Source organism: Drosophila arizonae, chromosome X (assembly GCF_054131065.1).
Source record: "Drosophila arizonae isolate 15081-1271.41 chromosome X, UAZ_ARI_1.0, whole genome shotgun sequence".
NCBI lineage: Eukaryota > Metazoa > Arthropoda > Insecta > Diptera > Drosophilidae > Drosophila > Drosophila arizonae.
In genome coordinates this window covers 833,036-859,311 of record NC_142927.1, presented here as the reverse complement: position 1 = coordinate 859,311, position 26,276 = coordinate 833,036, and the positions used below count along the sequence as shown (strand labels likewise).

At 44.8% G+C, this 26,276-nt stretch overlaps 7 protein-coding genes across 8 annotated transcripts in view; 3 read left to right on the top strand and 4 right to left on the bottom strand.

Moving 5' to 3' along the window:
- The window catches only part of Myo10A (unconventional myosin 10A), a 40,531-nt gene extending 27,972 nt beyond the window's left edge, over window positions 1-12,559 (bottom strand). Inside the window, exon 1 of one of the 2 annotated variants that reach the window (XM_089474988.1) lies at window positions 11,957-12,559. The gene's annotated coding sequence lies outside the window, so the exon portion shown is untranslated. The remainder of the gene's footprint in view (window positions 1-11,956) is intronic. The other variant, XM_018015440.2, reaches the window with a different exon arrangement.
- On the bottom strand, window positions 532-11,947 carry LOC149267770 (uncharacterized). The gene has a single exon (XM_089473190.1). It carries the CDS (start codon window positions 2,593-2,595, stop codon window positions 532-534), a length of 2,064 nt encoding a protein of 687 aa, XP_089329316.1. The 5' UTR covers window positions 2,596-11,947.
- A 489-nt stretch (window positions 12,560-13,048) lies between the features above and the next one.
- Window positions 13,049-14,691, top strand: LOC108619119 (uncharacterized). Its single transcript, XM_018015465.2, has 2 exons — window positions 13,049-14,251; window positions 14,324-14,691. Exons 1-2 carry the CDS (start codon window positions 13,189-13,191, stop codon window positions 14,554-14,556), a joined length of 1,296 nt encoding a protein of 431 aa, XP_017870954.1. The 5' UTR covers window positions 13,049-13,188; the 3' UTR covers window positions 14,557-14,691.
- Reepl1 (Receptor accessory protein like 1) lies at window positions 14,621-16,176 on the bottom strand. Its single transcript, XM_018015466.2, has one exon. The coding sequence runs from the start codon at window positions 15,643-15,645 to the stop codon at window positions 14,704-14,706; it is 942 nt and encodes a 313-aa protein (XP_017870955.1). The 5' UTR covers window positions 15,646-16,176; the 3' UTR covers window positions 14,621-14,703.
- Window positions 16,177-16,215: 39 nt separating this feature from the next.
- Kmn1 (kinetochore Mis12-Ndc80 network component 1) lies at window positions 16,216-17,449 on the top strand. The gene is made up of 3 exons (XM_018015472.2): window positions 16,216-16,352; window positions 16,488-16,746; window positions 16,805-17,449. Exons 2-3 carry the CDS (start codon window positions 16,551-16,553, stop codon window positions 17,170-17,172), a joined length of 564 nt encoding a protein of 187 aa, XP_017870961.1. The 5' UTR covers window positions 16,216-16,352; window positions 16,488-16,550; the 3' UTR covers window positions 17,173-17,449.
- Window positions 17,428-18,250, bottom strand: LOC108619124 (transmembrane protein 242). Its single transcript, XM_018015473.2, has 3 exons — window positions 17,969-18,250; window positions 17,673-17,914; window positions 17,428-17,610 (listed from the first exon to the last, which is right to left on the bottom strand). The coding sequence occupies exons 1-3, from the start codon at window positions 18,033-18,035 to the stop codon at window positions 17,479-17,481; spliced, it is 441 nt and encodes a 146-aa protein (XP_017870962.1). The 5' UTR covers window positions 18,036-18,250; the 3' UTR covers window positions 17,428-17,478.
- A 167-nt stretch (window positions 18,251-18,417) lies between these two features.
- Window positions 18,418-25,896, top strand: Polr2A (RNA polymerase II subunit RpII215). The gene is made up of 4 exons (XM_018015442.2): window positions 18,418-18,949; window positions 19,523-21,766; window positions 21,836-24,080; window positions 24,193-25,896. The coding sequence occupies exons 1-4, from the start codon at window positions 18,869-18,871 to the stop codon at window positions 25,290-25,292; spliced, it is 5,670 nt and encodes a 1,889-aa protein (XP_017870931.1). The 5' UTR covers window positions 18,418-18,868; the 3' UTR covers window positions 25,293-25,896.
- Window positions 25,897-26,276: the final 380 nt, after the last annotated feature.

Sequence of the window (26,276 nt, the reverse complement as noted above, 5' to 3'; positions counted from 1 at the left end):
CGCCGTCCAGTACCATGGGATGGCTTGAACACCACTTCCTCAATTTAAACTTCCCACATGCCAAGATTCCAGCTGTCTCTTGCATAACAAGTCTTGCTTCTTCGACTGAATTTCCTCCACTAATCAAATCATCAACATAGAAATCGCGAAGCAGTACGTCGGACCCGACTGGGAATGCGTTCCTTTCATCTACGGCAAGCTGATGCATGGCGCGCACAGACAAAAATGACGCTGGTTTTGTTCCATATGTTACCGTATCAAGCCTGAAAACTTCCAACTCATCATCTGGCGAATTCCTCCATAAAATGCATTGTAGATAGCTGTCCGGCTCAGGTACTTTCACGCAACGATACATTTTGCAAATATCGCCGGTGAGTGCAACTGGATAAGATCGGAAGCGCAATAATATGTCGACTAATTTTGGCTGAATGACGGGACCTGACATTAGAATGTCATTCAACGAATGCCCAGTTGTTGTAGATGCAGATCCATCAAAGACGACGCGAAGCTTGGTAGTTGTGCTATCATCCTTCAAAACGCAGTGATGAGGAAGAAAATATCTGCATAGATGCAATGAATTAGAGGAACGCGTGACATATGACCAAGTTCAAGATACTCTTTCAGAAATGCTGAGTATTGAGACTTTATATGCGGCAAACGACTCAATTTCTTCTCCAAATTGAGAAACCGATGTCGCGCTTGCTCATAAGAATCTCCAAGAAGCTCGCAACTAAGCTTAACAGGCAGGCGTACTGTATATTGGCCACTAGCCAATCGATTGTAATGCCTCGCAAAATGCGCTTCGCAGTCTGAGTCTTCCTTGCTGAACTTTACAATGGAATCGCTGCAGCGCTCAACTTCCCAAAAGCGACGAACGAGACTGTCCAACTTGATATCAGCACAGGAGTCTGTAATCGGATCCAAAGGCGTCTTTGAAGCTATTAGCACGGAGTTGTGGTTGCGAGCCTCGCCACCTGATACAACCCAACCAAGACGAGTCTTCTGTAACAATGGAAGTCCAGGCATCAACTTGATTTGTCCCACACAGAGCAAATCATAAAACAGGCTAGCTCCGATAAGCAGATCTACTCGTTGCGGCCTATGGAAAGCTGGATCTGCCAGCACTATATTTTGCGGTATGCTCCAATTGCTCGTATTCACATTAGAACTGGGCTGCCTGCCAGTTATATTTGTAGCTACCATAGCCGTTATGCTAGTTGTATATTCAGATGCATGAGCTTGAAGAGTGAGGCAAATGCTGCTGCCATCCATGGCAACATTGGAGTCGCCTACGCCGCATACAGATGCAACCGATTTTGTTCTCTTAAGTTGCAGGAGATTCGCAAATCTGGCTGTAATGAGATGTAGTTGAGAGCCTGAATCTAAAAGTGCACGACAAGGAACAAGCTCGCCAAACCGATTCCTTGCCAGAACCACTGCGGTAGCCAGGAGCACAACGTCGCTGTGCCGATCCTTGGATAAGAGAGTAGTGGCTGGTGCTGAGGGCTGAGGGATGGTCTGTACTCTTGATGTTGAAGATTGTTGATGGGGCGGAATTGCTGCCTGCGATGTGCTGGAGTGGCCGAGATGAAGAAGCGTATGATGCTTGACTCCACAGACCCGACAACTGCGCGAGCCACATTGTCGCGACTGATGACCTCCCTTGAGACAATTCAAACATAAGCCAGCCTTTCGGACCTCATTCAGGCGAAGACTAGGAGACAAGTTTGCGAATCTTGGGCATTTGTAGATTGTGTGCTCAAGATCATTACAAAAATTGCAACTGTGCGTACTGTGGCCGGTTACGAGAAATGCTGATCTACTGGTAGCAACCTTACTGCAAGAATTCATCGGCTTACTTGACGAATAGTTTGTAAGAGCAAATTTCATCGATTCCAAAGTACGGCAACGAAGCTCAAGAAACGAGGAGACTTCTTCATATCTGGGTATCTGAAGAGCCATCTCTGAGTTGTCCAATTTCTCTTCCCATTTAGCTTGTGAGGCCTCATCAAGCTTCTGTAGCAGTATCTGAGCAATCATGGCACTGGCTATCTGCTCTGTTGTGCCCAGACTACTGAGCGCACGCATATGGACATTGAAGCTGTCAGATAGCTCACGCAGCTTGGTTATGCATCCATTTTCTACCCTTTTGAGACCTAAGATCTTTACGATGTGGGCCTGGAAGATTAAACGTCGATTATCATATCTCTGCTTTAATAAATTTATGGCAATTGTATAATTATCATTAGAAATTTCCAAAGAGCGAACCGTATCCAACGCTGCGCCATCGAGGCAGGACCGGAGGTGCTGAAGTCTTTCCATATTGCTGATTTCTGGCCGACTTTCAATGATTGTAGAAAACATTGAGTAGAAATCAGCCCAATTAGCATATCCACCGCTGAACGTAGGTAGCTTTAATGGCGGCAACGCAGGTGCAGTCTGCAATCTGGGAGCGGATGCGCGAGGAGGGTCACTTGGACGACTAAACGTGGAACTATGATGCACTTGAGCAGTACGACTTTGCACTTCGGACATTATTGTTGACTGCATGACCATTATTAAATCATCAAAGTCAGTGCGCAAATTGCTGGACATCTCAGTAAAGTCGAGCTCCTCTAGACTTTCATGGGCCTTGCTAAAGAGTGGCTTAGCTTGTCGATATGCTCCAGTAGAACATTTAGAGTGCTGTCACTGTGATCGGCAAGAGCATCTGAATCGACCTTGGATTGTAGCTTTTTTACGCGTTCAAACACCGACTGTACCTTGAGCTTATAAAACCGCACGCGATCTTCGGGAGCAACTGCACTAGCATCTAAATTCGCCATGACGAGTACAGCAAGAGCAACACGATAGAGTTCAAAGTCGTTGGTGCGAGCGCGATTGCAAGAGTAAAGTAAATGTATATATGCTATAGCGCAGACACAAACTTGGAATAAGTCGTATTTGTCGAGCAGAGTACTTGCAACTTTAATAAACTGGCAAAGAATTATATTATGGTACTCAAATAATATACACGTATGAATTGTTGCACACCGGTACGATTATTATGGACGCGCTCGTATCGCAGCCGTGGCGAAAGAGTGCAATGTCAACGAAGAATAACGGCAAGCATGTAATTACACTGTGCTTATGCAAACTTAATCACTTATAGATTGAAGCTATAGAACACGCAGTCACTAACCATAGACATAGTTCAGAAATTAGCTGATTCTTTATTAGATTGTCATTTGCAGAAGTTTTCGCATGTGTACTACTTTTACGGGCGCCAGTGTATTGCAGACCGAACGAAAGAGTGTCTGGCAAATTGGCAAAGTAACGGCACGCAACTAATCGCTATATACACTGCTTATGTTCACGGGTGTATGTATGTATGTGATGCTGTCAATATATATATATGCAAATATGTAGAAAGAAACGAAAAGAGATCACGTCGGGGTCACCAAATGTTGAGCTATCGAGATTTTTCGAATAGCTTTAAATTATTAAACGATTGAATTTACTTAATGATTAGTTTATTAGCGATTATTAGAATTTACAGAGTTTATGTGAAAGACGCGAGCAAGCGACTAGGCTGTCGTGCTGTCCGCTACTATGTTTGTAATAGTCAATCTAACACTGCATCTGCTCTAAACAAGAGTTAATTGCATACTAAGTACAATGTACGCGAGCCGGCGGATTAAGCTGAGCCGGTGCGTGGGTGAAAAGACAACGCAAAAGGGAGAGCGTGATCTCCGTTACAAATTCTCTTAAATGATAACATATTCTATGAACTGCCGCTCTTAATTACAATGAAGCGATGATTGCTGAGCCCAACAGGCCTCATTGAATGAAAGTAGTTTTTTATTTCTTTCTTTCTTTCTGCCTTTGGGTTTTCTTGTATTCATTTTCATTTCAATTTCCATTTTTCCGTCGTCTGTTTTTGCTTTGAAATGCAATCAAATGCAACGACGAAAATCATAAATTTTTTAAAAGCGTTTGCTCAAAACAAAAGTTTAGTCGAATGGGAATGGGATATATATACAATAGTGATAGAGAGTATAGAGATGGACATGCTACAACTCAGAAATAAAGGGAAAGGGATATCTGAGAGACCTTCTAGTTTACAGCTAGATAAACTATATAATATAGATAATTTCAGCACACATTTCCAACTCTACAAATTTCTGCAAATCGAATCGTTCACAGCTTCAGTCACAAAATGCAAATGAGTCCATCAGTTGATGAACAAGTAATCTCTGATCCTTGACTCGTCGGCCAGTCAAAGGTTCTCATATCTGGGATCGTTTGAGCCGACTAAGCTCTCGCCTGCTCTCGCTCCATCTGCTTATGCAACTGACAAATGGCCAACATGCCAAGATTATGATTCATTTATATCTAAATCTTTATCCATATCCATGGAATGTCCATTTGTATAGCTCGCTTTCAACAGAGACTTCAGATTCAAAAACTTTGAGAATTCGCTTTCACCTTCCGTTTAGAATTTGACCCGAATTTCGCGATGAAAATTGAATAAAACAAATGAAGAGCATTGCAGACGGGCTGCAACGACTGTGTAATGCCCGCTCGCTAAATTTGCTTTCAGAATTCAGCTACTTGAACTTGCCACGCCTCAAGGTAAATCATATAAGATTTATTGTAATAAAGAAAACATTCTGAATGATGTTTACTGTATTTTCCATTCGCCACGCCCCCTGCTGATCAGATACGGGAGTATTCAGTCCAGTCTCTTGCTAAGGCGAGCTAGAACCCAATATACTCTCTTTCTGCACTTTGTGGGCGAGCGTTGGAAATTGTTTAGAGCAAAAAATCATAAATAATACAACAGAAAAACTTCAAAAACAAAATATGCTGGTCAAGAATTTTAAGCAGTTCGTTGCTTGATTAACATTTGGTGAGACAAACTTTCACCTGTTTAGTGGCAAAAGGCTTTAACATAAATATGGTATAAAATGTTGTTGCTGTCGCTGGTTGCTGTTGTTGTTGTTGTTTGTTGTTTGTTGTAATGCATGCGCGCACTGAATTTGGCTTTTGGGATTTGGTTTTTGGTTTTGCTCATTCGGTTTTTGGCCAACCAATTCGTGCTAAATGGCTAAACAAGTGTTTACGCATGTATAAGGGAGCCAGAGGGAGAGGCAGAGGGTAAGCGCTGGTAGCATAGACGACTCGTTTATAAGCAGCGCAAGTCCAAGTACATTTTTGTTCGCTGGCGCAGCTGCCACTCATTCATGCATTCATTCAACCAGTTCGTCACTCAGTCAGTCAGTGAGTCAATTCAAGCTAGCTCACACACACACACACACACACACACATACCCTCTCTCTCTCTCTCTCTCTCTCTAGCACTCTGTCTGGCTGGGCAAATAACAAAATGCTGTTGGCTCGGCAACCGAGGCGAGTTCGACCGCATTCCAATGCTAAGACGTCGCTGTCGTTGTTGTTGTTGTTGTTGTCGTCTATGCTGTAGCAACAACAAGAGCAACAACAGCAGCTTCTACAACAACAACAATAAAGCATTTAATGTAAGTTCTCATGTGTAATCAATAAGCAGCAGCAGCTGCGCAACATTTGCCAATTGAGCGTGAATAAAAATTAAAAACGGAATATGAAAACAACAATTTGATTTCGTATAAAAGTGAAAAATGAAAACATAAATTGTATACAAATGAAGGAGTTAAGTGTTATCAAAAATGATATAAAAATTACATTAATAAAGCTGATGCCATGGCACTTGAGCTAGTTCATTTGAACTGGATTATGAACAAGTTCATTTATGAATGATGCCCAATGCATATATACGTATATACTTCACATGCTAGCACCGAAATATTAACTAGCTCCTTGTTGATCCAGTTCATTTGTACTTTAATGAACTGGTTCCGACACATTACAACACATAGAAAACTCAGTCTACAGAAATAGAATATGAACAGAAAACGCAGAATAGCATATGCCAAGTAGAAAAAGAACTGAATAGCATTCAAACTAGTTCAAAGAACTACAATTCAAATATTATCCTCTATATATTAATATCATTCCATTGCTTATATGAAGTTCAAATTGCCGAAATGAATTAATAAAATCCACTAGTTCACAGTTCAGCGTTCACAGCTCCAGCTGCAACAGGCAAAGGGGCGCGTTACCTGATGCTCCAAGTCATTTAGAGGGCACGCTGAACACGTTGAACTGTGATTAAGTCAACTCTGACCCTTGACTTGTTGCCCAGTTCAAGGTTTTCAGTTGGGCATCAGATAAACCTACTCTCCTCTACTCTCACTCGATCTACAAATATCTCGCTCTATCTCTCTTTCTCTCTCTTTCTCTGTCTAGCTGTTGACTTAATAAAGTGTGTGTTTGGGTGTAGCTGGTTGAGTTGTCATTGTTGTTGTCGTTGTCTGCTGCCTCGTCCGCTAGTTCGTTGTCCAAGTCTTTTGTCAAGTTCGTTGCCTCAGTCTTTCGTTTCGACTTGATTATAGTCGAGATATTTGAAATGCATTTTGAAGCAGCCACTTTTCCCATGACCAAATGCGCTAAAAACTAAAAATTTTCGTTGCTCTTCGATTGCTACAGCGCTATAATCTCTATCTGTGTCTATGTGTGTCTGTGTGTGTGAGTGTCTGCGTGTGTGTGTCATAAATTTTTAAGACAAAAAGGTAGAACCGCACCTGCACAAATGCTTAACTCTAACTTCTACAGGTGTGTTTCCATATATACATATATATAAACATATGTGTGTGTGTGTGTGCTAGCCAGTTTCTAATTGTACCCCTTAAAGATGTTCTAGAAAGAGGTATATTAGTTTCAAGCGTAAAAGTAAATCTTCTAGTTTATGGAATATCTGAATACGCCTGAAGAGCATCGAAAATGGACTCTTGTATGTATGTATTAGAGAGAACTATAATAACTATTTATAGATATTAAATTTGGCATGTAGTTGCTCTGCGATTGTAAATGTAAAGACTATATATATACAATTAAGTATATAGTCACAGTATTTGTATATATAAAGCTAGCACACATCATATGGTATACACCATAATATATAACCCAATATGATATATCCAAGCAGAGCGCGTGAGCTATAAGATCTAAACAGAATAATTTTGGAATGTCGCGAAAGGTTTGGGTATATGTCTGTATATAGCGAATAAATCATATCTTTTTTGGCTGCATCTATAGTACTATATAAAGCATTGGAGTCTTTAAAGCATTGGAGTCTTTAAGCTGCAACACTCGAAATGGGCTTTTAAGGTAACTGCTAGTCGAGCATAATTCCCTACAGAGATTTTGTTGTTGTCAGCTTTAATATTAAATTGATTTCTGTGCCATAAATTCTTGGCATAGCTGAAAACGCAGCCAGCTGCCAAGTGCCAGATTCCAAGCATGGCTCGTCTGTGTGTGAGTGTGTGAGTGTGTGTGCGTGTGTGTGTTTGTGTGTTGGGGGATTTGCTACATGAGGCAAGCAGGGCGAGGCGCAGCCGCCAACACGACAAGTGAAACTCTTGACAAGATCTGCGCGAGATGAACAGAAACTGATTTCGGTTTTGCCAATTCATTTCCATTTTTATGGCACGCACAACAAACACACGCACACACACACACTTTTGATTTGGCTATCAATTTCGATGTCGACTTTAATTGAAACAGTTTGTCGAACTGCAATTTATTTAATTTATTGTTCATTTTACTTTCAACTTTTGTTTGCTTCTTATTTTTACAGTTTTCTTCTTCACTTGTTTTTTTTTTTTTTTTGTTTTTTAGCATTTAATGTTTAACATTTAACACGCTGCTCCATTGCATTTCTCTTTATGAAGAAGAAGTAGCTGAAGCGCAACGCTTTGCGTTTTACTTCAATTTGTTTTCAATTCGCTTTCAAATTAAGCTGCTTGGGCACTCCACACGCCCAGCACCGCCACGCCCAACCCGCCCAGCACAAGTTCCAAGCCGTCCATAGGCATTTGCCGAGGAATTTACCTTGAATTTCATACAACTCGAACCCGTTTAACGCTTGCTCTGTGCCAAGTATTATAATCATCTAAATAGTTCTTTTAACAGAGTAATTGTTATCGATAAATGACATATATAAGTAATTGGTATCTCTCTATATTTATCTGATCTATTATAAGAGTGAGAGAGAGAGAGAGACTGCAGGTTTTCAAATCTTCTTCTGCGAAAATATTGATACATGGCTTATCGATAATCGATTCGATAAAAGTCTACCTTGCATTATTTTTTATTATGATCAAATAGAATCTACTTTTTAATGACATATTATCCGCTATCCCAACAGTATCGCTCAACCATCAAGTTTGTTGTCCAAGTCTTTTCACTTTGCCAAGTTCGTTGCCTAAGTCTCTCGCTTCTTTTCAATTTTGTAGACTTAAAGATTGTTCTTTGGTTGTCATAAACTTGTACTATCACAGATCTATTTTACATTATATTTGCTTATCTAATATTTGTTCATGGATTCAGCTCTTCTACCTCCATTCCCATCTGCTCCTCCAGGTCCTTCTTTTACTAATCTTTCTCATGCTTCTTCTCCCGCTCGTATCTCACATTCATCCAGCTTCTTCTTTCTCTGGTTCTACCTTTTCTCCAGCTACTTCTACATCTCCAACTGTCTGGGCTCTCCTGCTTCTGCAGCTTTGCCAACTTCTTTTCTCACCTTTTCTACTGCTCCTTTCATACTAGTCTTCATCATCCTCATCTTCTTCTTGCTGTTCTTCACAGACGATTCGATTATTATTGGGCAGCCCGTAAGCCGCGCTGCCTAGTCACATATTATTATCATTATTTGTTAGCGAAGTAAGCCGCTTAATGTTCACCCAGTCTTCCTCAATTTCCCCCTCTCTCCCTTTCTCGCTCTATCTCTCTCTGCGTGAATGCCTCTCTCTCTCTTCACAGCGACCTCACGATTTGTTGTACTCGCACAAATAGAAAATTTCATTGTAGAAAGAAAGAAATACTTTTTAGCAAGAAGCCAAAGTCGAAGCCAAAGTCGAACTCAAACTCGAAGTCGATTTCACTAACACAAGGGCCAAGCCAAATGCTCAGCAAGCTTGGCTAAAACACACACACATGCACACACGCACACAACGACAGCGCAGTGAGCCAAAAGGCCAATAAACCTTTTGCCAGAGACAGCGTCGCAGCAAGCCAGCGCCAAAAGTTTGTGCTACAAATGCTGTTGTTGTTGTTGTAGTTGTTGTTGCTCATCGATCGCGCACACACATACAGCGACAGCAACAGCAGCAGGGCCATACCATAGGCAAAAAAAGGGAAATTTTCAAAGAAGTTTTGCTTTTGTTTTGCTTTTTTCCAAGACAATTGAAAGTGCGAGACGACGACTGCAGATCTCTGCAGCAGCTGCTGCTGATGTTTCTTGTTGTTGTTGCCTAGCTGTTGTTTGTCGCCAAAGTCATTAAATTATTCTAAAATGCATTCGTGTTGCTATTTGTTGTTACCTCTTTGTTGTTTCGAGGTGCGCCGCTGAGGCTCAACTTCGATTGTTGTTGTTGTTGGTTGACTGTGGCGCACCCACAACACAACTGACGCGACACACGAACTCCCCCGCCGCAGCGTGTGGCAGACAGACAGACAGCAATTGAATAAAAAGGGGCGTGTACGCCCCCACACACAAACAGCTGCGAATTGTTGGGGCATGAGCAATTGGCAACCCAAAAAGTAGATCGATAATTTATCGATATGCTGGCATAACGAGACATGCAACTACAAAGATGTGCAACGAGTGGGTGCTTCTGATAGTCAATAATATTGATTGTTTATCGAGCTTTGAAAGCATTGGCTGTATATCAGTACGAATATAATCAATCGTTTATAGCGACAGAGAAGTTTATCGATAAATCAGTCAGCTATATGCGACAGCGTCTTGGCAACTGCTTCTAATCTTTAGTAAACAATGCAAGTAAATCATGGGTACCATTAATTTTAGTGATTATATGTTACGGAATAGTTATCGATAACTGCATCGACAAATACAAACGAATAAATTTATCAGATGAGAGAGGGGCAAATTATATATTATCAATAAAACCCATGTTAAAATGTATCGAATTGTCATCGAATGACAATCGATAACCGTTTCGATAGGCACATGCACTCAGCAAACTAGATTAATCTGGTCTTTGGATAGCAACACGACTAAGCCATTGACAAAGACAACTTTACTGGAATGTTTATGTTATCGATCAGCTACTGATAAGCACTGAGAGACAATGAGCGAAGAAGAAGAAGAAGAAGAAGAAACAAGAGACAGCAAATAGCTATGCAAATGAAATGGCACGACAACTGAAATTAAATTTCACTTTGATGGATTTGTGTTGTTTGTTTGCTTTGTTGTTGTTGTTGTTGTTGTTGTTCTTGTTGTTGTTCTTGTTGTTGTTGTTGCTGCTGTTTGTTGCTGTTGTATTTCACTGTGACTAAGTATTTTGTTTGAGCAAAGTAAAAGCCAATTAACATCTTTGTCACGTTAGCATGCACAACAGCTCTTACTCTATACACATACATAGATATGCAAATATATATGTGTGTGTGTGTACGTATGTGTGTGTGTGTGTGTGGCACTCCTCTGTGTGCCTCTCTTTGTTATGCACTTGTGCTACGCCTCTTCAGAGGCTGCTCAGAGCGCAGAGGCATGAAGCGGGGTGAAAGAAAAAAACAAAAGACTTAGGCAACGAACGTGAACCAAGAATGCTGAGAGGCAACAGCAACTGTTGCTCTTTCTGTTATTATTATTATTGTTGTTGTTGTTGTTGTTGCCTTAGCTATGCACGTTATATACGGAAGTGGCACACACACAAACAGAGAAAGAGCGAGGGAGAGAGAGAGAGAGAGTAGGAGAGGAGAGAGCGAGCGACGCGCGTTCGTCGAAGCAATTCGAATGCGGAATTCTTTGGCAGCCGGAACCAGTTTTTTGTTGCTGTATTTTTTTTGTGTTACTTCTACCAATTTTTTCAGCTTTTTTTAAGCTACTTTAGCCTTTTTTGCTGCTTTGCTTTGCTTTGCTTCTTTTTAATATTTCTGCACGCTTAACTGTTTGGCTTTTTATACCGTTGCAAGCGGCGTTCTGGACATGATTTGCCAAAACGAAATGCGAATGCCACGCCCCCAGCTAGAACAGCCCGATCGCCCCATTCCCATTAAATTGCAGCAGAAAAGCCAAATCAAGGTGCGTTCTCAAGGAGAAGAAATAAAGTCGTCGCAGCTAGTGCCACGCCCACACGCCCATTCCCAACTGTGCAACGACCGTTAGGTTATGCAACTGGGGGGAACAGACAAAAGCACCGTTAGAGACAATAATCTGAAATCGAACCAAAATAAATAATAAACCAATCAACATAAAATCTGGCCATAAAACGAGAAGAACCGTAAGAACAGGTTCCAGAACTTTAAGCTTCAACTTTTTTATAGTCGGGCTGGAGTCTTAAATGAAATCGTATATATTTCTTAATTGATGTAATAATTTCATTATTGTCTATTCTTTCTAATACAAATTTATTAATTTAATTTAATCTATGTAGAATCGAAGCTAACGAGTGTCTACTGTAACAATAATTAGAATCAATTCGAGCGTCATTCGATTGCCAAAATATTTCTATTTTTGTTTCACTCAGAGATGAGCTCATTGCAGTGGGATTTATGAGACTAGAATTCAATGCAAAGCGCGCAATTCAAATCTATTGAGAATGCAGCTAGTGGCATCTCTTTTCAGCGCCCTAAGCTACCGTCAGATCGCTGTTCGTTTGCTCTCTCCCTCTCTATCACTCTACCTCTCCCTCGCTCACTCCCTTTGCCGGCAATGGCAATGCAAATGTATCCAAATTCCAGTGCATTCCAATGCAATTTACCGTTGCAAATTTCTGATTGGCAACTATTTTATGGCAATGACATTTGGCAGCAAACCCAGCTATCGATTGCCGATAGTTTTATGTATCACTCACTTGCTGTTGTTATTGTTGTTGCCGTTTGCTGCTCCCTTGTTCCAGCCAACTGTTGCGCTCCCCTCTGCTTGTGCCGCTGCTTCAGTCTCTGCCTCTGCCTCTGTCGCTGTCGCTGTTATTGTCCACGTTTGTATTTTAAATTACTTTCTTTGTATGCGTTACGGTGTTTGTATATGTATTCGTGGTTGAACTATGTTTTTTTTGTCTTCTTCTCTCTGCTTTCTACGTCACTTCGTCACACACATTAGAAGAATTCTGCTTTTCTACATTTCATGCGTTTCGTTGCTGTTGTTGATGTTTTTGCAGTTGTAAAAAACTCTCACTGTGCATATATGTATATGCCAGTGTGTGTGTGTGTATTCACAGTTAGGTATAGAAATAAAAAATTAAATTATTAAATCGCGCACTTGCAAAAAAAATACCAAATATTTGTGTTTGTTTTGTGACTGTGTATGTATGTGTGCGTGTATGTGTGTGCAATAGTAAATCGTGGCACGCGCGCACTAAAAAAAAGTTCAAATTACACCGACGGATTCTGCGCACACGACCTGTCAGCTATAAAACAGAATATACAATGATAGGTGGAGTGATGCCCGCACTTGCTCTCGATTCTTGTTCGATAACGATAAGCGCAGCTTGCGTACGGTCATCGACTCAGCCAGCTGCGCAAGTAGCCGAATTGCGTTAACAGTGCCGCTTTAACGCTGTATAAGCACGGTAAAGCTAATAAAATATACAAATGAAAGCATTTCAAAAGTACAATTTACATACATTAGTAGTACAAGTTATATTTTGACTAATTATTTGCACTCCAATTTGATCCCGATTCTCAGCAAATAACAGACTGTTAACCGCAAACAGCGCAATGCTATTAACGCGGCACAGCAAGTGACGCAAAAATGCGTTAGCTACAGCGGCACTTACTTTCCACTGGATATCAATTACATTACTAGATTCTTGACTTTTTTCACGCAACTACAATTTAAAAAGCAAAAAACACGCAGATATTCTACTATTACCCTTAAGCAAGCTTTTATAAAACAATTACAATTGTGCCTTACTCAAAATGGCACTGTTAATGCCAAAAGCTGCATTAACAGCTCATTTGAGCATTACCAGTCCAGTTGAGCATAACATTGGCGTTTGCAGAGAAGTAAACGAATTGAAATTTTTAAATAAACAAATCATTTCTGAAGACTAAAGGTGTTTATATGTGTTGCTAAGTTAAAACAATGGCAACAGCACTTGATTGCGAGGCGCTGATAAACAAATGCCAGAAGGAGAGTGTACAGACAGGTGCCGGCTCGAAACTGTCGCAAAGAGAGAATTTTACAGTCGTGGAAATTGGAGCAAAAGGAACGGATCCAATTGTTAAAATGGAAACTGATGCGGATTTAACCACTGCAGAGATACTAAATGACCTGGACGAGGTGGAGCAGAAAGCAGGCAATGGCAAAGGGTCTAAAGCAAAACCAAAAGACCAGCAGCTGCAGCCAAACAAGCCCGAGCAGCCGGGCAAAGGGGAGCAAAAGACTTTCCAGGCGGAGCAGCCCACCCTAGGGTCTGAGACGCAGCCAATCAACACGGAAACAAAGCTGGAAGAGGAAGCAGCGGCAGTGGCTGCAAGTGCTACTGCTACAGTTGAGATGGAAACAGAGGGCGACTTGAATCTGAGTTCGTCCAAGATGGCGACGACTTGCCACGCCCCCGCTCGGCCAACCAAAGTCACCAGAAGCAGTCTAAATGGCGCTCGTTCACCCACAATAATCAAAAGGTTGCGCAAGAGCACGCGGAGCACACGTTTCAAAGCAAAGCTCCAAGGCCGCAACAGCAATCCAAATGGCGGCGCAGCGGGCGCCAGCAGCCACCACAATGGACAGCTAAATGGAGGTGGAGCTGGGGCTGGTGCAGGCTCAGGCTATGCGCTGAATGCAGGTGGTGCAGGCAAGACGCACGGCAAGGCGGGCTTGGGCGGCGTTGCAGGCGGCTCCGCTGGAGGTGCGAGTGGAGGCGGAGCAAGGAATCGGCGCTCCCTGTTCAAGCGGCCGGCGCAGAAGACGCCGCGAGTCCAGGCCTCGATGCAGTACGTCAAGAGTGTCTTCTACAAGGGCAGCTACATGCAGATTGGCGACATTGTGAGCATAGTGGACAGCCAACGGAGCGTCTACTACGCCCAGATCCGGGGACTGCTCGTGGATGCCTACTGCGAGAAGTCGGCGTTCCTCACCTGGCTGATACCCACGCAGGATAGTCCCGACCCTCAGGAGGGCTTCGACCCAGCCACCTACCTAATAGGTAAGCGGATCCCTGATTCCCAATCTCAATCTCTTAGCGTAAAAGCAAACTAAATTTTCTCCTCGATTCCAGGCCCCGATGAAGAGCTGTCGCGCAAGCTCTGCTATCTGGAGTTCGTGATGCACGCGCCTAGCAACTACTACTACGACTGCACCACGCCCTTCCCACTGCCCGACGTGGATGACTACCAGAGATCGGGCGGCTACATCTGGACGCGCTTGCCCACTGTGAAGCGGGAGCGAGAGCGGGAGAAGGAACGGATCAAGGACCGGGACCGGGACATGGAGCGAAAGTCGGCTGCCTAGCAGTACCCACGCCTGCGCCGGCGGCTTCAGACCCATCCTCGCCAGCACACATCAACAGCTTAAGTTATTTTTTAAATATTTTATTTTACTTGTTTTTGAAATCCTTAAGAAACTCGTTAAAGACGCAGAAAACTATGTGAAGGGCTATCAATGTTGTTCAGCTACTTTCTCGCCTCCGCGTTGTTCGTGCTCGTGCTCGTGCTCATGCTCGCGTTCCTGGGCTGCTTCGCAGTATTCTTGGTAGGCCCGTTCTACATCCAGCTCCTGCTCCAACTGCTGGGCCCTTCGAGCAGCTTCGGCGGCATCCAGGCTCTTGCGCTTACCACGCTTTGGCTTGAGCGGACGCTCCGGCATAGTAATTGCTAAGGTCTGCTCACTGGACACCAGATGCATCTGGCTATCGATCAACTGCAGCAGCTGCATGCGCTCTGCTGCGAGAGACTCGGCCAGCAGAACGCTCAGCGAGGACAGATCATTGGGCAAATCCTCGGAAGCAGCAGCTGCACGAAAGGCGCTTGGACCGCCAGCTATTGACAGGGTCCCCCCCTCCAGTGGCAGATGCACGGCCTGCGGTAGCGATCCAGGCATAAATATGGCTGCCTGTCGGGCCGCACGCAACTCGCCAATCACCTCATTGATGGCCGTCTGCAGACGTGGCGTCACATTGATGTCGTTGGCATTCCGGGTCATTAGCCAGCACTGCTCGACCACGTCCACCATCAGGTGGTATATCATCTTGACCAGCTCACGCATCATTGAGCTGCTCACGGTGGAGATGCCGTCCACAGTCAGGGTGATCGCCTGCTTGTTTCTCTTCAGCAGCGGATCGACGACCTCGTCGTAAATCAGTTGGCAGCCGCTGCCGACGTTGGGCAACAGCCAGCAGAGTACGAACAGCTTGAAGCCGCTCAGGCAGGGCACCCACGGCTCCAGATAGGCGGTGAAATAGTGGAACGCGTTGAATAAACCAAACACGATCCAATATTTCATCCACGGTACTTGAGACCGAAGATTCCCATTGAGGCAATTATATGTAGCGAATGCTGGATAGAGCCAGCCAACAGTCATTATAAGCAATTCGTAAATCATCTTCCAAAATTTCTTTGTACACCTATATGAATATAAAGCAATATTTACGGTAGTTTTGGTTATTTTGTCTTCTTTTTTTTTTTTTTTTGCACGGTTTGAAAATATTTTATCGCGGCCACACGGAAATTTGTGAAGAAAATGTTCTTATTTCTAGAATTTCGAAATTTCGGAGCACGCCTCTGTTTTTGTGAAAGCACTGTTTCAAGTGAGCCCCACACAACTGCTCCGAATACAACAAAATATACAATTCAGACAGCGACTACTGGATTTTATCCGGTTTCACTTTTCAAACGCTAAACGAAAAGCCCGCTCTGTTTCAGTGCTGCGAACCGTTGAATATAAATAATATTTATCGATTGGTTTTCTTTCCTAAAGAGACAATTGCGATGAGATTTGTTTGAATTTGGCAAAACAAAAAAAAAAAAACAAAAAACAAAACAAAACAAAAAAAATAATAATCTTTTATCAAAAAGTTACGAATCTTTTTTTTTTTTAGTATATAATTTCTGTCTGTTCTCATGTCGACTTGCCGAACTTGTTTGCCTAATTGCATCAATTTTTGTCATCTTCAATTTAAAAAGCAAAGCCAACTGCGTGTCAGTGCTGTAAAATGGTGATCACTGTCACATAAGACCCGATCACGAACCAGAGAACACACTCTGGTCAGTGACCCGATGCAACAAGGGCCTAATTCGTATTAAAAAAAAGTAATGCAGTCTCTTATTATTTTATATTTATATATAATCTATACAGTATAACTTAATCTATCGTTTTTGTTCACTGCATTTTCGCGCCTATTCGTGTCACCCATGACGCTCAACTCTCGTTTTGTGACGTCATAGTCGCACTGCCCATCCTTTGCGCTACCTTACTCCTGTTGCAACTCTTGGCGTCTTATTTTGAAAATGGAAGCGGAATCAAATATATCAATAGTGCGGGAAAAGAGCGAAAATCCACCTTCTGTGTACTTGAGTGATGTGGATGATATATCGGATATTGACGTGGACGATGCTGTGGACAAGCTGCACAAGACAATAACATCGAAACCGGTCTACGATGAGAAGAGAAGCATATTCAATACAACACTCGACCTAGCTGATGGTATATCAAAATAAATTGCTTTTGATTTCAATTTTGTAAACTATATTTGCTTTTGTAGCTGAATCCACTTGCGAATGCGCCAGCACAGATGTGGATGCTTATGTCGCGAGCGTTGCGCAGGAGAAACAACTGTGGGAATCCTTTACCACCAAAATTTTGCAAAAACAAGATGAAGGGAAGGCTGTAGAATCCGAATACAAGCCAAGCGAGGAGCAGCAAGCATATCTGAGTAAAGGACCAAATTTGCAGAATTTCATACGGGGCTTTAGTAGCTTTATGGATGATGGCAATGCGTTTATTAGGCAATTTGAAATGATGCAGGACCTGCAGGAGAATTTAAAGAATTGCTGCCAGTTCGATGAACTACAAAAACAACAGAATTGCATATCTGAAGCCTTGGCTAATGAAATTTCCATAAGAAAATGAAATATATAGAGATACCGTATGCGACGCATACGTTTAGCGATAGTCACGCTTCTATATGTACTTCAAATTGTAATATAACTGAAAATCATCGATGTTTATCCTCCTAGTGTATGATTGTCTATCGATATCTATTCCTTGGTCCGCGATGGTTGTAACGATGTATTGATATGCTGAGCTTAAAATATTTGGATAATCAGGCGGTTGCTGAAATTATGCCTTCGTGCAAATCGAGTATACATTTCAAATAATAAAATATGAGTTTTACAATTGGCATTTATTCTACAATGTTTGTGTGTGTGTATGGGTTTACTCCTTGTTCCAGGCAGCCAGATATTTCATCAGATCTGTAAGGCTTTCAAAGTCCGTGCGACTGTTAGCTGGCTCATCTTTACTAATTCGCGGCAAAGCGTTGCCCATCTTCAAGCGAAACTCGTCGAACTGCAAGACATTACAAATGTAAATGCCATATAATGATGATTCATCACTAGTGAAATAGTTACATCCTTGGCACCACTCAGCTTCCAGAATCCGTAGCAAAATGCTCCGGTACCCAATACAGCATACAATGTGCCCCAGCCAAGGGCTCGCATTGCCAGCGTTGTGCCTTCGTCCATGAGAATCATGCCTTGTTTGGTGGCTTGCTGCTGGAGTACTTTGCTGTCCGACTTCTTGGCCGTGGCCAGCGTGCGAGAGAATCCAAACAACGCAGAAATTCCACCGACGAGGCCCATGAATGCAGCCGCTTAATAACATCGTTAAGTGAGCATCAATTCAATTGGTTTGTTTCTTCATTTACCTTGAATGCGAAATTTGCGCTTCTTTTCCGCAGCGACTGCATCTACGGCAGAGCCGGCTCCGCTCATTGTTTAACCTTTTTGCTTATTTTGATTATTTTTTTATTGTTGTCGTAACCGTAAGTTGTGAAAGTTATGGCACAAGCGATATATCAGCACGTTTCGTGTAACTATCGCTTCGTTGCATATACCGCGTAGGAAAGCGATAGTTACGTTTACCTGATTGAGATTTAAATTATGTAGCTAACACTGACCAGTGGTAGCAATTACAAGTTACAAGATTAGTCAAAAATCATTGAAAATCAAACTTTATCGTTAGATAGCACTGCTTATAATTATTAATGACACTTCAACACTAAATATCGTCACTCAAATATCGTTAGCAGCACAGATAGTGCTAATTGCTTTTCTTCTCTCACTAATTGCAGTTTCAACTCTAGAAAGCCAAAAAATAATTGTGACTTGAGAAGAGATAAAATAAACGTCTACATTTTGTAAGCTGTTTTTTTTTTTCGCGAAAATTGCCATCGATAAGCACTATCGCACAAAGAGAAGGAAAAATGCAGAGTTGCATTGGTAACGAAACTGAGCCCCCACTATAATTTTTTTAGTGCGCTGTACGGACTGCGTTGCCTCGCGTCTGCAAGTGGAAAACCGCGGATATAGCACAAAAGTCCATTTCGAGCGTTCAGTTGTAATGTTAGGATTGTAAAACATGCGCTGAACACACAACAAACAACCACCAACATTTATTTTAAATTTATCGCCGCCAAAACAAGACGCGTGTGACTATTTACGCTGTACGCTCGCTGGCTTTGTCACGCGTGCAAAACATTTTTCAGCAGTTTTTCACAGTTGCGGAAAATCGCGACACTTGAAAGAGTTTCCCGCAACAAGGCAATATGAGCACCACGACGGATTCGAAGGCGCCGTTGCGCCAGGTGAAACGCGTGCAGTTCGGCATTTTATCACCTGATGAAATAGTAAGTAGCCGCAAATTGAAAAAAAGGTCGAATGCAAAATGTGAAATCGACGCCATATTGAAAATCAATTGTCATTGTCGAATTATCAAGCTACAGCTGGCCAATGATTCACTTAGCTAGCGATGGAAGCGCCAAAACTGAATCCCCTGTCCTTATCCTAAATTCAAGTCAAATTAGAATTCCTGAACATTCTCTCCAATTCTCTGATTATGCATACGTATGTAATACACTGACTAACAGCCGTCCGACTCAATGTACTTCATATATATTTTGATCTCTTGACTAGCCCACATATCCCGCGTCTGTTTTTTATCACGAGTACTAATACATTAATTTTCCCTTTTTTATGAATAATGGGGGAATTACTACAAACAGTAGTTTATTGAGTAAATACTAAAAGCAAATGCAACAATGGGTAGGAGTACAGTAATACAGAATATAGGATCTTTGGATTATCTTTGAGCTATTCAGCAACTTTTACCTTTCCAGTCCTATAACCGTCAGGTTTCTTAGCTATTTATCTTTCTCTCGGCGGGATCTAGTCTAATGCTTTACATTCTTGCTCAACTTTAGCGCCGAATGTCCGTGACGGAGGGCGGCGTTCAGTTCGCTGAGACCCTGGAAGGCGGTCGGCCGAAGCTAGGCGGCTTGATGGATCCACGCCAGGGTGTGATAGATCGGACGTCGCGCTGTCAGACGTGCGCGGGCAATATGACCGAGTGTCCGGGACATTTTGGGCACATTGATTTAGCTAAACCCGTCTTTCACATCGGCTTCATAACGAAGACCATCAAAATCCTGCGCTGCGTTTGTTTCTATTGCTCCAAGATGTTAGTCTCTCCACACAATCCCAAGATCAAGGAGATTGTCATGAAATCAAAGGGTCAGCCACGGAAACGCTTGGCTTACGTCTACGACCTGTGCAAAGGCAAAACGATTTGCGAGGGCGGCGAGGATATGGACATGACCAAAGACAATCAGCAAGTGGATCCGAACAAGAAGCCCGGCCACGGTGGCTGCGGTCACTATCAGCCATCGATCCGGCGCACTGGCCTGGACTTGACGGCCGAATGGAAACACGTCAACGAGGACTCGCAGGAGAAGAAGATCATCGTCTCCGCGGAGCGTGTCTGGGAGATCCTCAAGCATATTACCGACGAAGAGTGCTTCATACTGGGCATGGACCCAAAGTATGCTCGACCCGATTGGATGATTGTCACCGTGCTGCCAGTGCCTCCTCTAGCCGTCCGCCCGGCTGTAGTTATGTTCGGTGCAGCCAAGAACCAGGACGATTTGACCCACAAGTTGGCCGACATCATCAAGGCCAACAATGAGCTGCGCAAGAATGAGGCAAGCGGCGCTGCGGCTCATGTCATACAGGAGAATATAAAGATGCTGCAGTTCCACGTGGCGACGCTGGTCGACAACGATATGCCCGGCATGCCGCGCGCGATGCAGAAGTCGGGCAAGCCGCTGAAAGCGATCAAGGCACGTCTCAAGGGCAAGGAGGGACGTATTCGTGGTAATTTGATGGGAAAGCGTGTGGATTTCTCTGCACGAACTGTCATCACGCCCGATCCCAATTTGCGCATTGACCAGGTCGGTGTGCCACGTTCGATAGCACAAAACCTAACCTTCCCGGAGCTGGTGACTCCATTCAACATCGATCGCATGCAGGAGCTCGTGCGTCGCGGCAATTCGCAATATCCGGGCGCCAAATACATTGTGCGCGACAACGGAGAGCGTATCGATTTGCGTTTCCACCCAAAGTCCTCGGACCTCCATTTGCAGTGCGGCTACAAGGTGGAGCGACACTTGCGAGACGACGACCTGGTCATCTTCAATCGCCAGCCGACGCTGCACAAGATGAGTATGATGGGTCACAGAGTGAAGGTGTTGCCCTGGTCCACGTTCCGCATGAATTTGTCCTGCACATCGCCCTACAATGCCGATTTTGACGGCGACGAGATGAATCTCCATGTTCCCCAATCCATGGAAACGCGCGCTGAAGTCGAGAATATTCACATAACACCGCGACAGATTATTACGCCACAGGCCAACAAACCCGTCATGGGCATTGTGCAGGATACACTGACCGCCGTCCGTAAGATGACGAAACGTGATGTGTTCATCACGCGGGAGCAGGTGATGAATCTGCTGATGTTCCTGCCCACGTGGGATGGCAAGATGCCGCAGCCGTGCATATTGAAGCCGCGTCCACTGTGGACAGGCAAACAGATCTTCTCATTGATCATACCCGGCAACGTGAACATGATACGCACGCACTCAACGCATCCAGACGAGGAGGACGATGGACCCTACAAGTGGATATCGCCCGGTGACACAAAGGTCATGGTAGAGCATGGCGACCTCATCATGGGCATTCTCTGCAAGAAGACGCTCGGCACGTCAGCCGGCTCCCTGTTGCATATTTGTTTCCTTGAATTGGGTCACGACATTGCCGGACGCTTCTACGGCAACATCCAAACGGTGATCAACAACTGGCTGCTGCTCGAGGGCCACAGCATTGGCATCGGCGACACCATCGCCGATCCGCAGACCTACAACGAAATCCAAATGGCCATCAAGAAGGCCAAGGACGATGTCATCAACGTCATTCAAAAGGCCCACAACATGGAGCTGGAGCCAACGCCCGGCAATACGCTGCGACAGACCTTCGAGAACAAAGTGAATCGCATATTGAACGATGCTCGTGACAAGACTGGTGGATCGGCCAAGAAGTCCCTCACGGAATACAACAATCTAAAGGCGATGGTGGTGTCCGGCTCGAAGGGCTCCAACATTAACATCTCACAGGTAAACACAGCGGCGAGAGACTCTTCCATCTTTGCATAGATCTAATACGCCTTTTGTATCCATGTCTAGGTCATTGCTTGTGTGGGCCAGCAGAACGTGGAGGGCAAGCGCATACCATATGGCTTCCGCAAGCGCACTCTGCCGCATTTCATCAAGGATGATTATGGTCCAGAGTCTAGGGGCTTTGTGGAGAACTCGTATCTGGCCGGCCTGACACCGTCCGAGTTCTACTTCCACGCCATGGGCGGCAGAGAAGGTTTGATTGATACGGCTGTGAAGACAGCTGAAACTGGCTACATCCAGCGTCGTCTCATCAAGGCTATGGAGTCTGTGATGGTCAACTACGATGGCACCGTGCGTAACTCGGTCGGACAGCTGATTCAGCTGCGTTACGGCGAGGACGGCCTCTGTGGCGAGCTGGTCGAGTTCCAAAATATGCCCACTGTGAAGCTGTCCAATAAGGTCTTTGAGAAGCGCTTCAAATTCGATTGGTCCAATGAGCGGTACATGCGCAAGGTGTTCACAGACGACGTCATCAAAGAGATGACGGACAGCAGCGATGCCATCCAGGAGTTGGAGTCCGAATGGGATCGCCTCGTCAGCGATCGCGAAAACCTTCGCACCATCTTTCCCAATGGCGACTCCAAGGTGGTGCTGCCGTGCAACCTGCAGCGCATGATCTGGAATGTGCAGAAGATCTTTCACATCAACAAACGCCTGCCCACGGATCTGTCGCCGATGCGTGTGATCAGAGGCGTGAAGGGATTGCTGGAACGCTGTGTCATTGTCACGGGCAACGATCGCATCTCCAAGCAGGCCAACGAGAACGCCACGCTGCTCTTCCAGTGCCTCATCCGCTCGACATTGTGCACGAAGTACGTCTCCGAGGAGTTCCGCCTGTCGACCGAGGCATTCGAGTGGTTGATCGGTGAGATCGAGACACGCTTCCAGCAGGCCCAGGCAAATCCTGGCGAAATGGTGGGCGCCTTGGCTGCTCAGAGCTTGGGCGAACCGGCCACGCAGATGACACTGAACACTTTCCATTTCGCTGGTGTGTCCTCGAAGAACGTAACCCTGGGCGTACCGCGTCTCAAGGAGATTATCAACATATCGAAGAAGCCAAAGGCGCCGTCTCTCACAGTTTTCCTTACCGGCGGCGCCGCTCGCGACGCGGAGAAGGCAAAGAACGTGCTGTGCCGTCTGGAGCATACGACGCTGCGTAAGGTAACAGCCAACACGGCCATTTACTACGATCCAGACCCGCAGCGGACGGTCATTGCGGAGGATCAGGAGTTCGTCAATGTCTACTATGAAATGCCCGACTTTGATCCGACGCGCATTTCGCCCTGGCTGCTGCGCATCGAGCTCGACCGCAAGCGCATGACGGATAAGAAACTGACCATGGAACAGATTGCCGAGAAGATCAATGTTGGCTTCGGCGAGGATCTGAACTGCATCTTCAATGACGACAATGCGGACAAGCTGGTGCTGCGCATCCGCATCATGAACAACGAGGAGAACAAGTTCCAGGACGAGGACGAGGCAGTCGACAAAATGGAGGACGACATGTTCCTCCGCTGCATCGAGGCCAACATGCTCTCCGACATGACACTGCAGGGCATTGAGGCGATCGGCAAGGTCTATATGCATCTGCCCCAGACGGACAGCAAGAAGCGAATCGTCATCACCGAGACGGGCGAGTTCAAGGCCATCGGCGAATGGCTGCTGGAAACGGATGGCACGTCGATGATGAAGGTGCTGTCGGAGCGAGATGTCGATCCCATACGCACATCCTCCAATGATATTTGCGAAATCTTCCAAGTGCTGGGCATTGAAGCTGTGCGAAAGTCCGTGGAGAAGGAGATGAACGCTGTGCTACAGTTTTATGGCCTCTACGTGAACTATCGTCATCTGGCCCTGCTTTGCGACGTGATGACGGCCAAGGGCCACTTGATGGCCATCACGCGCCACGGCATCAATCGGCAGGATACGGGCGCCCTTATGCGTTGCTCCTTCGAAGAAACTGTGGACGTGTTGATGGATGCAGCTGCGCACGCCGAGACCGATCCTATGCGTGGTGTCTCCGAGAATATCATAATGGGCCAATTGCCCAAAATGGGCACTGGTTGCTTTGATCTGCTGCTGGACGCGGAGAAGTGTCGCTTTGGCATTGAGATTCCCAATTCTCTGGGCAGCAGCATGCTGGGCGGTGCTGCCATCTTTATGGGCGGTGGCTCCACGCCAAGTATGACGCCGCCAATGACGCCATGGGTGAATTGCCATACACCCCGTTACTTTTCGCCATCCGGGCATGGTAAGTGTTAATTCACTCCCTTTCTCGCTCTCGCACTCTCGCGCTCTCGCTCTATGTTATATACTTATCCCACTCTCTCTTTCTCTTTCTCTTTCTCTGTGTGTATTTGCAGTAAGCGCCATGACACCGGGTGGACCCAGTTTCTCGCCCTCGGCCGCTTCAGACGCCTCTGGCATGTCGCCCAGCTGGTCGCCGGCACATCCGGGCTCATCGCCCAGTTCGCCAGGCCCTTCGATGTCGCCGTATTTCCCCGCTTCGCCCAGCGTTTCTCCATCTTATTCGCCCACGTCGCCGAATTACACGGCTTCGTCGCCGGGCGGCGCCTCACCGAATTATTCGCCATCGAGCCCCAATTATTCGCCCACATCGCCGCTTTATGCGTCCACAAGTCCGAGGTACGCCTCGACCACGCCCAACTTCAACCCACAATCGACGGGATATTCGCCTTCGTCGTCGGGCTATTCGCCCACGTCGCCTGTGTACTCCCCCACGTCGAATTTCCAGTCGAGCCCGTCGTTTGCGGGAAGCGGCAGCAATATGTATTCGCCTGGCAATGCATATTCGCCGAGCTCGTCAAATTACTCGCCCAATTCACCGTCTTATTCACCAATGTCGCCCTCATATTCGCCGTCAAGTCCATCGTACTCGCCCACGTCGCCCTGTTACTCACCGACATCGCCTTCGTACTCGCCGACTTCGCCGAACTACACGCCCGTCACGCCTTCGTATTCGCCGACGTCGCCCAACTACTCGGCGTCGCCGCATTACTCGCCGGCATCGCCGGCCTACTCACAGACAGGCGTCAAATATTCGCCGACATCGCCAACGTATTCGCCGCCCTCGCCGTCATACGACGGCTCGCCAGGTTCGCCGCAGTACACGCCAGGCTCGCCACAATATTCGCCAGCCTCGCCCAAATATTCACCTACTTCGCCGCTGTATTCGCCCAGTTCGCCGCAGCACTCGCCGTCGAACCAGTACAGTCCGACAGGATCCACATATTCAGCGACAAGTCCACGCTATTCCCCCAACATGTCCATCTATTCTCCGAGCAGCACCAAATATTCACCCACGTCGCCCACGTACACGCCGACAGCGCGAAACTATTCGCCCACTTCGCCCATGTACTCGCCGACAGCGCCCTCGCACTACAGTCCGACGAGTCCGGCGTATTCGCCGAGCAGTCCCACATTCGAGGAAAGCGACGATTAGAGTCGACCCAAGGCTGCTGCTCAACCTGCAGGCGAGAGGGAGAAGGCGAAGGGGGATGATGATGATGATCTTTGACATGGATGACTATTTCTTAATATAAGTAAAGTGAATCGGAGTTCACCCTTGTAAATTCATCTTATCTAACAATATATATATTTATATATATCTATATCGATGATTCCCCAATTGCGGACTCGACTGATGTATCAATACTTAATGAGCAACTGGAAGTCTATATGAAAATATATATTATCGAACCGTACGAGCTTTGTACATCTCTCTGCTTGTCATAGATCGAAGTATGTATGACTGGTGACATATTTACTCTACATGAACAATGAGAGATACATATATAAATATATTTCAATATTTTACGACTTCACTATTATGATATATCGACGCGGACACATATAAATGAATATAAATATGTATGTGTATGCACGACTAGCTATTTTTTTTTTCCTGTTCTATATACACCTACGAACATTGCGCAAGACAGATTATATCCACAAATATATATTAAATGTTTAAGTCGTAAATAAGTCACGAAAAAAATTTAATTGATATACAAAGAAAATAAAGAGTTTTGTAAAAAACCAACAAATTTTTGATATGATTTCCTTACCTCTTGATGAATGCATACATGAGTTTATATCGGATTAGATGATATTAAGAGGCAGTGAAGTAGAGATTCTATAAAGTGAGATCAGTTGAGATCGCCAGACAAAGATATATGTATATAGATACAGGAAGATATATATAGGCATAGATTGATATAGGCATTTCCAGAAGATATTCCTTATACAAGGAAAACCTAAACGAAATTGTATGTGATATATTTGTTTTAAGGAAAGCATTTTCAATCCAGATTTTATAGACAACATACATACATATATGCTTTAGATGTACTAAGATTCCTCTAGTACAGATATATAGGCATAGAGGAAAGATATTCCCGTGGTATACAGATGTAATGCATAATAT